The sequence below is a fragment of the Pipistrellus kuhlii genome, unplaced genomic scaffold (assembly GCF_014108245.1).
Source record: "Pipistrellus kuhlii isolate mPipKuh1 unplaced genomic scaffold, mPipKuh1.p scaffold_m20_p_42, whole genome shotgun sequence".
In the NCBI taxonomy this organism is placed as follows: Eukaryota; Metazoa; Chordata; class Mammalia; order Chiroptera; family Vespertilionidae; genus Pipistrellus; species Pipistrellus kuhlii.
In genome coordinates, this window is record NW_023425543.1 from 1 (window position 1) to 12,500 (window position 12,500).

At 51.0% G+C, this 12,500-nt stretch overlaps 1 protein-coding gene across 3 annotated transcripts; it reads left to right on the forward strand.

Annotated features, from left to right (window-relative positions):
* Positions 1-156: 156 nt before the first annotated feature.
* Positions 157-7,573, forward strand: LINS1 (lines homolog 1). Of its 3 annotated transcripts, none has more exons than XM_036411856.2 (7): positions 157-551; positions 1,321-1,758; positions 1,869-1,958; positions 2,848-2,989; positions 3,639-4,229; positions 5,364-5,535; positions 6,686-7,573. In XM_036411856.2, exons 2-7 carry the CDS (start codon positions 1,384-1,386, stop codon positions 7,569-7,571), a joined length of 2,256 nt encoding a protein of 751 aa, XP_036267749.1. In that variant the 5' UTR covers positions 157-551; positions 1,321-1,383; the 3' UTR covers positions 7,572-7,573. The 3 variants fall into 3 exon arrangements, with proteins under 3 accessions (XP_036267749.1, XP_045427976.1, XP_045427977.1); XM_045572020.1 differs by having other exon boundaries at positions 158-551; positions 1,290-1,758; XM_045572021.1 differs by lacking the exons at positions 157-551; positions 2,848-2,989 and having other exon boundaries at positions 1,621-1,758.
* Positions 7,574-12,500: the final 4,927 nt, after the last annotated feature.

Genomic DNA, 12,500 nt, shown 5'->3' on the forward strand with positions numbered 1-12,500 from the left:
AGCACTTTGGGGTCACTGGGATGGGACCAAGCCTCCAGCAGCCAATCAGCGGCCGCCCTGGAGCCAGAGCCCGGAGCCGTAAACCGAGCCCGGGGTGGGCGGGGCTCGGGAGAGGAGGCGGCCTGATTGGCTGGCCGCTGCCTTCCCTCCTCCTCGTCCCCGGCGGCGCCACCCCTCCGCCTGCCGTAAAGCCGGCCGCGCGTTCGCGACGGTGGGAGGGGGCGTGTCCGCGGAAGCTGGGACTCGCCTCCGATTGGCTGCACTCGCTCACCACCCTCTAGGCTTCCCCGCTGTGGCTTCCGAAGCCCCCGCCCCTCGCGGGGGGGGGACTCGAAGCGGTTGCTAGGAGACTCTGTACGCCGAACAGCGCTTCTACGCATGCGGGGGGCGGGGCCGCCTCGGAGGGTCTGTGAACTACGGTGGCCCGGAGGGGGCCGGCGGTGGCTGGCCTATGGCGGTGGCGGCGGAGGGTACCTCTGACAGGTAAACGGAGCTCCATTGTTTTAAGAAGACGAGCCCCTGGGGCCAGGAACGGCCAGCACCGGCACAAGGTAAATAGAAGGAGCAGTTCCTGAAACTGGAAAGGGGTGCCTGCCTTCCTTTCTCCTTCTCCCCCTCTTTTGTCTCCCCTCCCTCCCCCCCATCTCCCGTTGGAGCCTGTGGGGGCTGGGAGAAAGGTGATGCATATAACCCTCGGAGCAAAGGGGAGGTACCCAGCACCTAGGATGCTGATGGGAAGCCATCCCTCCCCCCTCCTTTCAAATGAGGGTGGAAGGTGTTCTTGACACCATAGTTGACCAGCTGTGTTGGCCCTGGTGGTCGGCAGGGATGTCGGGAACTTCTGTGCCCCCCTAACCTTGGCCCTGATGCCCAGGCCGCCCCCACCTCCCTCAACTTCCTGTAGGGTCTAACCAGACCCACTTTATTGACTTATTTATTTTAAATACTATTTTTTTTTTGTTGATTTCAAAGAGGAAGAGAGAGGGAGGGAGGGAGGGAGGGAGGGAGGGAGGGAGGGAGGGAGGGAGAGAGAGAGAGAGAGAGAGAGAGAGAGAGAGAGAGAGAGAGAGAGAAGAAACATCCATGATGAGTGAGAATCATGGATCGGCTGCCTCCTGCACGCCCCCCTATTTGGGGTCAAGCCGGCAATCGGGGCCTGTGCCCTGACTGGGAATCGAACGCTGACCTCCTGGTTCCTAGGTCCACGCTCAAATGCTGACCCACACTGGCCGGGCTGGAACACTTATACTTTTAAAGTGTTTTATTTATTTATTTATTTCCCATTGTAGGTTCACCTTAGGGATTTGCCGCATTCCAAAGGTTCCTAGGTGCCATTTGGGATCGCCCAGCTTCCTGTCCAGGAGACACACGTCGGCAGCCAACATGAAGGACTCCTTTGAGGTTTTGGACCGGCTGTATAAGAAGGTGCTGGTGGGAGCCACACTTGAGAACGACACGCAGGATTACGTCTGCTATCTCCACCCAGCGTTTCCAGACCACGATGGCTCCGGGGCCGCCTCCTCGGAGCCCGCAGTCCCCCTCAGCGTCCAGGGCAAGGGCCAGCCGTCCCTGTCCCCTGTCCATCCGGCCACCGGTCCTTGGAAGAGCAGTGCCCGAGACTTAGCGCTCCTTCGGCTGACGGTGATCCAGGTGATGGTGAGCAGGGCGTTGTCCGCGGAGACCGAGTTCCGTGCCAAGGAGAAGTACAGAGCGGTCCTTAAAGCTCTTTTAAAATCATCGGACCCGGATTCCCAATTAGTAAGCCGTTCGTTTTCTGTCTATTTTTAGAGATCTTGATTTTTTTTTAAAAAAAGAAAGGTTTTAAGAACATTCACCAGTCGTAGATCAGTTTATTTATTTCCCTACAGGTCTGCACGTTCCAAGACTCGGATAAGTTGCTGTCTCACATGACCGCAAAATGCCTGGCATGGCTTCTGTATTTCCAACTGAGAGAACAGGTAAGGCCTCGCCCCATTACTCCTTCTCTTCTACATTCTATTAAAAAATAAATAAATAAATAAAATTATTGATTTTTTTTTTTTTTTTACAGAGAGGAAGGAAGAGGGATAGAGAGCTAGAAACATCGATAAGAGAGAAACATCCATCAGCTGCCTCCTGCACACCCCCTACTGGGGATGTGCGCGCAACCAAGGTACATGCCTTTGACCGGAATCGAACCTGGGACCTTTCAGTTTGCAGGCCGATGCTCTTATCCACTGAGCCAAACCGGTTTCGGCTATCATACTTTCTTAAAAACAATTTTGTATAGTCCTATTGTGTATAAAAGGTGGTTTGTAATTGTAAGGACAATATTAATATATATATATATATATATATATATATATATATAAAGAGCCTAGTATGCAAATTGTCCCCACGGGAGTTCAACCAGGAGACCAACTGGGAGACCGATTGCTCACTATGGCGTGTGCTGACCACCAGGAGGGGGCATGAAACAAAGGGAGGCCCTGGCTGGCAGCCAAAAGGCTCTCATCATGCAGGGGTCCCTGGGCCTCTAGTCTATATATATAAAAGCCTAATTGACCGGCCAGTAGCTATAGTGTACTGATACCAGGGGTCAGATGCTCAATGTAGAAGCTGCCGAGCTCTGGTCACTTGGCAGTGGTGGTTCTTGGCACCTGGAGGGAGAGGAGGGAGCCTGATTCCATGGTGCATCACCGAGAACCTCCCTCTCTCAATCTGGAACCCTCGGGGAATGTCGGAGAGCCGGTTTCAGTCTGATCCCTGCGGGTCAGGCCGAGGGACCCCACCAGTGCACGAATCCATGCACCGGGCCTCTAGTTTATTATAACTTACCACTTTTTTTAAAAATTTTGTGTCTTGTAGATAACATTAAGTAATTCCTGGATTGCTTTTTGCCAAAAAAGTCTCTCTGAATACTCTGAAAGTGATAAGGTAGTATACTGCCTCTGGACTCTTACTGCCGTAATAAAAGAAATCTTTAAAGATACATGTTCACAAAAACCAGGTACGGATGATAGTCCCCCCATACACAACTGTCGTTAACTTGCTCCCAAGGGGAATTACATTTATAAGAAAGAGTAAAACTCATTTTACAACATCTGATCTCTTTTCAAGTATGAAAAAAATCCAAGAATCTTGCCCCATATTTTTTGATTGAGGCTATCTTTTTTTAAAAAATATATATATATTTTTTATTGATTTCAGAGAGGAAGGGAGAGGGAGAGAGAGAGAGAAACGTCAAGGATTAGAGGGAATCATTGATCGGCTGCCTCCTGCATACCCCCTATTGGGGCTTATAACGTGGGCATGTGTCTTGACTGGGAATCGAACTGTGACCTCTTGGTTCATCGGTCGTTGCTCAACCACTGAGCCACCCTGGCCGGGGAGGGACACCTTAAAAAAAATTAAAAGCCTTCTTTATCGTTATTAAAAATCAAAGTAGTCCAGTGCTATGGTTACTTGTGAAGTAATACTTTAACCTTCGGTACTCAGGTTAGTCTGTGTATCTTTGTTCGTTCACGGTAGACGCAATGCAAGCCCATTTGTTCATTTTGTAAAGCGATAGCATCTGTAGGAATTGAATTGTAAGCGTGCGTGTGTTTAGAAGGCTTCGTTTTCCCTGTGGTTTACAGTCACCTTCTTCATCCTTGCAGACCTTCTGAAGCGGCTCCTGGCTCCTTTGGACCCGCCCCTGGAAGCCTTTTATGACTCCTTCTTTTCCCAGCATCCCGAAAGCACCCCGGGCGCCCGCGACACGGCCAGCAGCCTGCTGGGCCTCCTGGAGCTGCTGGAACTTCTCGTCGCTTCCCGAGCCCACGGCGACCTGCACCTCACCTGCCAGGGGATCGTCTTCTCGAGACCGTCCCGGGTCCTGAGCGCCATCGCCTGGCCCGCCCAGGCCTTGGTCCGGAGGAAGCTCGTCCTGTTCCTCAAGAGGTGCCTCCTCTGGAACGCGGGCGAGGACCTCTGCCGCGGGGCCTCGGCCGCCCCTGCGCCGCCGCACCGGCATGCAGACGGGGACACGGCGGCGTTGGCTGATGCCGTGCTGCACGCCGTGGATGCGGGCCTGTTGGGGACGTTGTCCGTCCACGGAAAACCCGCCTGCTTCGCGGGCGGGGAGGTCCAGCCTGGATGCGAGCGGCCCCCTGGCCCAGACCACGTGATCCTGAGAGCCACGAGCCTGCTTATCATGAAGTCCTTAGAAATCAAGTTTCAAAAGTGTGCTTCAGCCGAGGAAATGAAAGGTAATTCTTCTGACTCATATATATCTATATATCTATATATCTATAATTTTATTGATTTCAGAGGAAGAGAGAGTATTGATAATTAGGTATTGGATGGAAACTAATCTACTATGAAGAAATTGTTACATGTAGTTTCCAGGATGTACAGTCCTACCTACAGCCATTTAAAGTGTATGATATTCAGTTTAGGTATTGGGTAGACATGTCCTCCTCTTCATTTGAGAAAAATAAAGAACAAACATCTCTAAACAAGCAGCGGATAGTTTTAGCGAAAGGTTTGACTTGTAAGCAGTGACTTCCTGAATTGCTTTGGACATTTAGCTATACTTCTATATTATAATAGTAGATATAATTGTGTGCGGTTATAATTTACAACACTAGGTGGCATGTGTTACACAATTCAGAGTTTTACGTTGCCCTTAACATTTCCCAAACTTGTTTGAGTTCTGTGCTTACTAGTAATAGTTGTATTTTCTTTTAATGCTCTGAATAACCAAAAAGAAGTTTGTTATTTTGAAAGCAAAATTCGTTTTGTTTCCTGGCATTGTTGCCACTAGTAACGGCTATGACATTCAGTGATTCCTGTTGTCTTCTGCCCATTCATTAATTTATGTACTTTTAACAAGAATTTGTGAACAGTCTGTTCATTTTAATTATTCAATTGATTAGTCACTTTTCTTCTCTGGAGCTCAGTTCCCTAACTTGCAGACATTTTGAGTGTGATATACCTACTAATGTAAATTATTGGTAAATATATATATATATGTGTATATATATATACATATATATATATATGTATATATATACACATACATACATACATATAAATGTCTTTTTTGAAAAAAAAAACCACACTTTTTTAAAATTGATTTCAGAGAGGCAGGGAGAGAGAGAGAGAGACAGAGAGAGAGAGAGAGAGAGAGAGAGAAAGAAAGAAACATCGATAATAAGAGAGAATCATGGATTGGCTGCCTCCTTCCCGCCCCCTCCTGGGGATTGTGGAACCACACCTCCGGGGCCATAATAACGCCTTTATAAAGGACTTCAGGCACTGTCACTGTGTATATAGCCAGGCAAGATCTGAACGTATTGGTGAACCGATGCCCACCCTTTAAAAATGTTGGTGTTTTGAAGTTGCTTTGCAGAAGTACATGACTGAGCTCCTGGCCTTCTTACAGCCTCACCTCCAGCCCCCGGTGCAGGCGCACAACCCGTGCGAGTGGCTGTCCCGGGTCTTCATAGAACAAGACGATGACATGCTGGAGGCTGCCAGGGCATCAATGGGCATCTACCTCAAGCTCACCAGGTTGGTCTGTCCTCAAGTCACTGCACTCATCGCATGCCAGGAAAGCAGAGATGCTGCGCTGGCCCTATTGTTTACTTTCCATCATTAGGAAGGAAAAAAAAAAAATTCCTAACAATCTTGTGGTTTCCTGGTGAGAGCCAGCTCCTTCCTTCAACCCTGCCCGGCATGAAAGCGAGATGACATTTTAGTTCTCGTTAGAAGATGTGGACGGCGAGGCAGCCCAGGTTAGCACAACTAGCCTGGCCTTAGCAAACGGAAGCGCCGGCTCAGTGTCCATCTCTGTGTTGCCCGTGTCCAAATCTTAATCTCACCGATTTCTGTAGGAGCTCTGGCTTCTAAGACTGACTTTTCTATATGGAGCTTCTATAAGGTGGTGTTTGCCGTTGTAAAGGCGAGTAAAAACTTGTAAGTCATCAAAGGAGCTGCTCTTCTAAGCTTTCATGTTCGTTCTTTTCTTAATATCTATTCATTGGTTGGGAAAGTTGTCATTTTTATACCCAGTTCAACTGGGGCTGATGCCACCTAGAGGCAGCGCTGTGAAATTGATTATGAAGTCATATTACTGATGACGTTGCCTACTGATCCTATTTGTTTTATTAAAACAGTGGGGCTGAGGTAATACCTTCTTATGGCACATCTCTGTCATCGGTTAGGAAGCTAATAACTGATGATCTTGTCCACTATTTCTGCTTTATTTATTTTTAAATATATATATTTGTTGTTGATTTCAGAAAGGAAGAGAGAGAGAGAGAGAGAGAGAGAAACATCAGTGGTGAGAGAGGATCATGGATTGGCTGCCTCCTGCACACTCCTTACTGGGCATAGAGCCAACAACCCGGGCAAGTGCCCTGATTGGGAATCGAACTGGCGAACCCTTGGTACCTGGGTCGACGCTCAACCACTGAGCCACACCAGCAGGTTGATTATTTCTCTTCTCTTGTCTCTGAATTCATCCTTCAATTTATTCTATCGAATCAGGTTAATATAGAGTTTGTGGAGAAAGGGATTGGTTTGACTTTTTTTTCTTTTCAAATAATGCCTAGATTACGCAGTAACCTGGTAGGTGAATTCTTAGGTGTGAATTACACCTGCCAACACTTATTTTTGTAAAAGGTCATTAACCCGGGGTCTCCGTTATCTTTGTTTTCAGAGAACGTGAAGCTGCTCAGAACGAGGCCCGGGAACGAGAAACATGGAGCCGTCACACCCACGACCATGGCTGCAACCCGCACTGCATTTTTTTATTCCTTCTAAAAAACGTAGGGTTTGATTCCACGGTTCTTCTCGACTTTCTGATTTCATCCGAAACCTGTTTCCTGGAATATTTCGTCCGGTACTTGAAACTCCTGCCCCGAGACTGGGATGCATTTCTGACCGTCTGCAAGCACTTTGATGTCGCTGACTGCACCGATAGCACAAATACTTGTGGTCGGACCTCCTCCCTCGGCCAAGACACAGGCGGCAGCCGCACAGAATCCAGGCCGCGGGCTGCCCTCGGCCGTCACAGGGGCGCGCGTGCCTGTGTCTCCCGGGCGTCGGAGGCTCCCCCGGACCCATCGCACCGGGTCGCGGTGTCCCGGGAGAGCCACGCCACACCCCACACCGGGAGTCGGTCTCCCCTGCAAGCTGCTCAGAGCCTGGTGGATTACGACACCTCCGATGACTCCGAGGCGGAGTCCCCAGACGTGTGCTCTGCAAATACTAAGCAGACACCTGCACACCGGGAAGCCACGGAGAAAACGCGGGACGCGGCGGGGACAAGGAGGGGCGAGAGGGAACGGAGCTCGGAGCTGCCGTCGGGGCCTGTGGTTCCGAAAGAAGCCCATCCTCCTCTCTCGGTGGGCCGTGACCAAGCACCAAGGGACGCTGCCTACGAAGTGGGAACGTTTTACCAGACAGCCAAGTGCTTCCGAGCGCTACAAGGCGCCGTTGCCCGTCTGCAGAGGAAAAACCTTTTCCCGTATAACCCGACGGCCCTCCTGAGGTTGTTAAAGCAGGTCGAGGCGATCTGTACTAAAACCACGGACCCTTTTTGAAACGGTGGCATTTCATTGCCAGGAACTGTTTGTTTGTGTCGCCCGAATGAGGTGCCGGTCAAAAAGTAAACCTCCGAAGGGTTGTTTAAGGAAGGCTTTTCTTTTTAACCTCTGAGTGTGATCACAGGTCAGACTAGCAGCCTGGAGACTTAAAAAGATATAGCAAGCCCGGACTATGAACCAAAAGATTGAGGCTCCATTCCCGTTCGGGCCACATGTCCAGGTTGCAGGCTCGATCCCCAGTAAGGGGCGTGCAGGAGGCAGCCGGTCAGTGATCCTCTCTCATCGATGTCTGTCTGTCTGTCTGTCTGTCTCTCTCTCTCTCTCTCTTTCTCTCTTTCATGGCCATAAAGGTAGCTCTATCCCAAATGGAGAGAACGTAGATAAACATCGCCTGGTCTTGTCTTTTCTACAAATGGAATCCCGACGTACGTGCTCTTTGGCGTCCGGCTTCTTCAGCGCTATTTGGAAGCGAGTTCTAAATTATTATTTTTTTAAATAATGGTCAAGTCGCTGCATTTCCACGATTAAACCTCTCCGCCTCGTCCCCAGCACTCCCGGGGTGCTGGGACGGTGGCATTGACAAACAGACTGTTTGTCAGACCCAAACAGGTTCTGCAGGGCCTTGTGCAATGGGCAACCTGCTGCCCTCACCCGTGGCCCTTCCCCACCCATGTCTGAGCCGCATCACCTTGATTTCCTCACACGTTCCCTCGTCACGCCCCACCTCCCGTGTTGGATCTGGGAAGCTTCCCCCATCTCTTTCGTTCATTCTCACCCGAGGGTATTTTCTCGTTGGTTTTTAGAAAGAGCGGAAGAGAGGGGGAGAGACAGAGAGAGAAACATCGATGGGAGAGGGAGACACACATCCGTTGGTTGCCGCCTGCACTCGCACTGACTGACCAAAGGCCAGCGATCGGGCCTGCGACTGAGGCCTATGCCCTCGGCTGGGATCGAACCCGGGACCCTCCAGTCCGTGGGCCAACGCTCTGTTCACGGAGCCAAACCGACTATGGCCTCCCCCGCCTGCTTTGAACCATGAAATAGTACTCCCCGTGGGCTCTCCCCTGCGTTGTAGCATTTGACACATTACATGTTAATCATGCGTGAAGAGTCGCTGTTTGCCAAGCTCTTTTCCCCTTGTCCCTCGTGAATGCCTCCTGTCAGTCCCGTTCTGAGCACATGACAGATGCCGAGTTAATGAGAAGGGCTCCCTTTCTAAGGATTTCTTTTTTTTAATCCTCACCCGAGGCTATTTCCCCCCCTGATTTTCACACTGAGTGGAGAGAGAGGGAGAAACATCGATGTGAGATACATGGATTGGTTGCCTCCAGCACACGCCCCAACCAGGGCCCAAAGCACGTGCCCCCAACTGGAATTAAACCTGGAACCCTTCAGTCCAGGAGCCGGTGTTCTATCCACTAACCCGCACCAGCCAGGGCTGAGAGAGCAATTTTAATAATTGGATTCACAGGGGAGGAGGAGAGAAACCGCAGGAAGACAGTGGTTTTCAGCTTATCTCAAGTTCTCTCAACACTGGGAATTTTTGAGTGACAGAAAGGCTGAAGGCAGTCCCTGAAGGCCACGTCAAGGTCACTGGGCCACAGCCTCCGTCTGTCTGGCTCCTCCCACTTCTGGGAGCACACCCCACGGGGGCTGCAGGCACCAGGCTGGAGCTGCCCAGATGTTTGGAAACTTGACCTAAATACTGAACTTTTAATTGGTCCCTTCCTTTATGTAAAGAGGCGATGCTGTATTTGAATGCCCTCTCAGACACTGTGGTTGACGAAATGCCTCTCTGAGTGTTATCACAGGTCAGACTAGCAAACCAGGCCTAACTTTTTCTGATCGTTCTGAAGAAGGTAGAGCTGAGCAAAGCCATAGAAGCCTTTACACAGCGCATTCCTCACTCCTAATTACAAAGCTCACTACTCTCTCTATATATATACATATACATACATACATATATATATATATATATTTTTTTTTTTAATATATTTTTATTGATTTCAGAGAGGAAGGGAGAGTGGGGGAGAGGAACATCAACGATGAGAGAGAATCCTAGATCAGCCGCCTTCTGCACACCCCCTATTAGGGATCGAGCCTGCAACCCAGGCTTGTGCCTTGACCGGGAATCCAACCCTGACTTCCTGCCTCATAAGCCCATGCTTAACCACAGAGCCACACTGGCCGGGCTGTACTTGCATTGCAAAGAAAGCACGGCGAGAGAAAAGCCATTGGGATTCCACCGGGCACACTGCTCTTACTAGCCCTGTAAAAAAGCAAATGAACATGGATATTTCTCTCTCCTCCTTCCTCTCTGAAGTAAAGATAAATAAGTACATAATGAAAGTAAAACAAAAGGCCATGAAAAGCCCAAGGCTACCCTCCACCCCCAATCCAACCCCCAAAGTTAGTAAGTTGAGGAGTCTGGGCGGGGGTCCCCAGACTACACGACCCTCCTCGTTGATGAAGATTTCCAGGGTTTAGTTCTGTTTTCCTCAAGACGCGGACTCCGCTCAGAGCAGCCTGTCTCCGGCGCCTCCCATGGACCGGAAGCCGCGGTCCTGGTGCGCGCGGGCGGCCCACCACGTGCGCGGGCCTCGAGTGCCGGCCCAGCATGCACCGCGCCTCTCCGGCACGCAGAGGAGCCGCCACGTGCGCGTGCGCGCGGGCCTCGAGTGCCGGCCCAGCATGCACCGCGCCCAGAGGCGCCGCTGCCGCGCCTGCGCAGTAGGACCTGGCGGCACGGACGGTGCGGGAGATGGTGCGGCGCGTGCAGCTCGAGGACAGAGGCCCGGGTGTGTGTGCGGGGGACGCTGGGGGGCGGCCTACCTTCCAGGTGAAGTGCTTGTCCCCGGGCAGGTCATGTCTGGTCCCCTGTCCTCTCACAGGCCTTATATCCGGGCCCCCGTCCCCCACAGGCCTTATATCCGGGTCCCCGTCCCCCACAGGCCTTATATCCGGGCCCCCGTCCCCCACAGGCCTTATATCCGGGCCCCCGTCCCCCACAGGCCTTATATCCGGGCCCCCGTCCCCCACAGGCCTTATATCCGGGTCCCTGTCCCCTCACAGGCCTTATATCCGGGCCCCCGTCCCCTCACAGGCCTTATATCCGGGTCCCCGTCCCCTCACAGGCCTTATATCCGGGTCCCCGTCCCCCACAGGCCTTATATCCGGGCCCCTGTCCCCCACAGGCCTTATATCCGGGCCCCCGTCCCCCACAGGCCTTATATCCGGGTCCCTGTCCCCTCATAGGCCTTATATCCGGGCCCCTGTCCCCTCACAGGCCTTATATCCGGGCCCCTGTCCCCCACAGGCCTTATATCCGGGCCCCTGTCCCCCACAGGCCTTATATCCGGGCCCCTGTCCCCTCACAGGCCTTATATCCGGGCCCCCGTCCCCCACAGGCCTTCTATCCGGGTCCCTGTCCCCTCACAGGCCTTATATCCGGGCCCCCGTCCCCCACAGGCCTTATATCCGGGCCCCCGTCCCCCACAGGCCTTATATCCGGGCCCCTGTCCCCCACAGGCCTTATATCCGGGCCCCTGTCCCCCACAGGCCTTATATCCGGAACCCTGTCCCCCACAGGCCTTATATCCGGGCCCCTGTCCCCTCACAGGCCTTCTATCCGGGTCCCTGTCCCTGCTCTGGCCTAGTGTCTCCTCAGAAGACACTAAAGAGGTCGAGGTATTGGGACCTCAGAGGCGAGAATGTCACCTACCCTCTTCCTTGTCCTAGTCTGTGTGGGCCTCAGTCACCCCGATAGCGGACGCTGATTTATATACAGGGGGTCCCCAAAATGCATGCACACTTTTATCCCCTGAGAGCTCCACTTTGAAAATGAAATGCGTTTTAATGAACGCCACCTTTATAATTGTTCAAAGCGAGTATATGCATTTTTCTGGGACACCCTATATATTTTTTAATGCCATCATAAAATGTCTTTAAATCCGTTGGAATGAGAAGAGAAAAAGGTAGTAGGTGGAGTTGTCCATAGGGCAAACACAATCCAAATAGGTTGGTTTGGGCAGCAATTCACCGTGTCTCATTAAGAAGGTCAGTAAAACAACTCAGTCGGTCCAGACCAGCGTTATTGAACGCATCTATATTAGGTTAGAACAGAAAAATACATCACCACTGTCAAACCTCAGAGGGAAAGTCGGGGAGAGTGGGGGTAAGTAGGGGAGAGATCAACCAAAGGACTTATAAACATGCATATGAGCCTAACCAGTGGTCACAGACAACAGGGGGGTGGGGGCATGCATGGGGAGGGGTTTGGGATGGGAATGGGGGGATGAGGACAAATATGTGATATCTTAATCAATAAAGAAATTAAAAAATATAAGTCAGGAAGACAGGCTCTGTAAAAAAAAAAAAAAAAAAAAAAAAAAAAGAAGAAGAAGAAAAGAAAAGAAAAGAAAAACACATTGCCCATAGTATGGATAAGTGTTGCTTTGGGTTTGTATTGTAGGTGTATTTGTTCTAGGTCACAATGCAAAATATATCGATTGTGGATTCCATTTGAAAAATTATAAGTTACGGGTTGGGAGCAGGGTAAATAGGTTACGTAATCGCCACGTCCCCTTGCAGTAGTCGCCATCTATCTCCTTACCAACTGGTTCCATGACTGAAACCGTGAAGCCGGCAGGTGGTATTTCTGCCCTCATTAGCTCCGTGTTTTCTGAGTGCTTTACATGACATTAGCATGGCATCCGTGTGGGGATCTGGTCCATCACCCCGCTGTAGATCGCTGCTGGTGGGCGAGGGATGGAATGGCAGAACTGCCGTCACACCTGCCAGCAGTGGCGCTGATGGTCGCCGATTACCGAGGCCACAGGCCATCATTGCTACTGTGAAAATATGCATAAATTGTGCTCTAGATACAAGGCCTGAGAAGTTGCCTGGCCCTGCCAAGGCATTAGATTA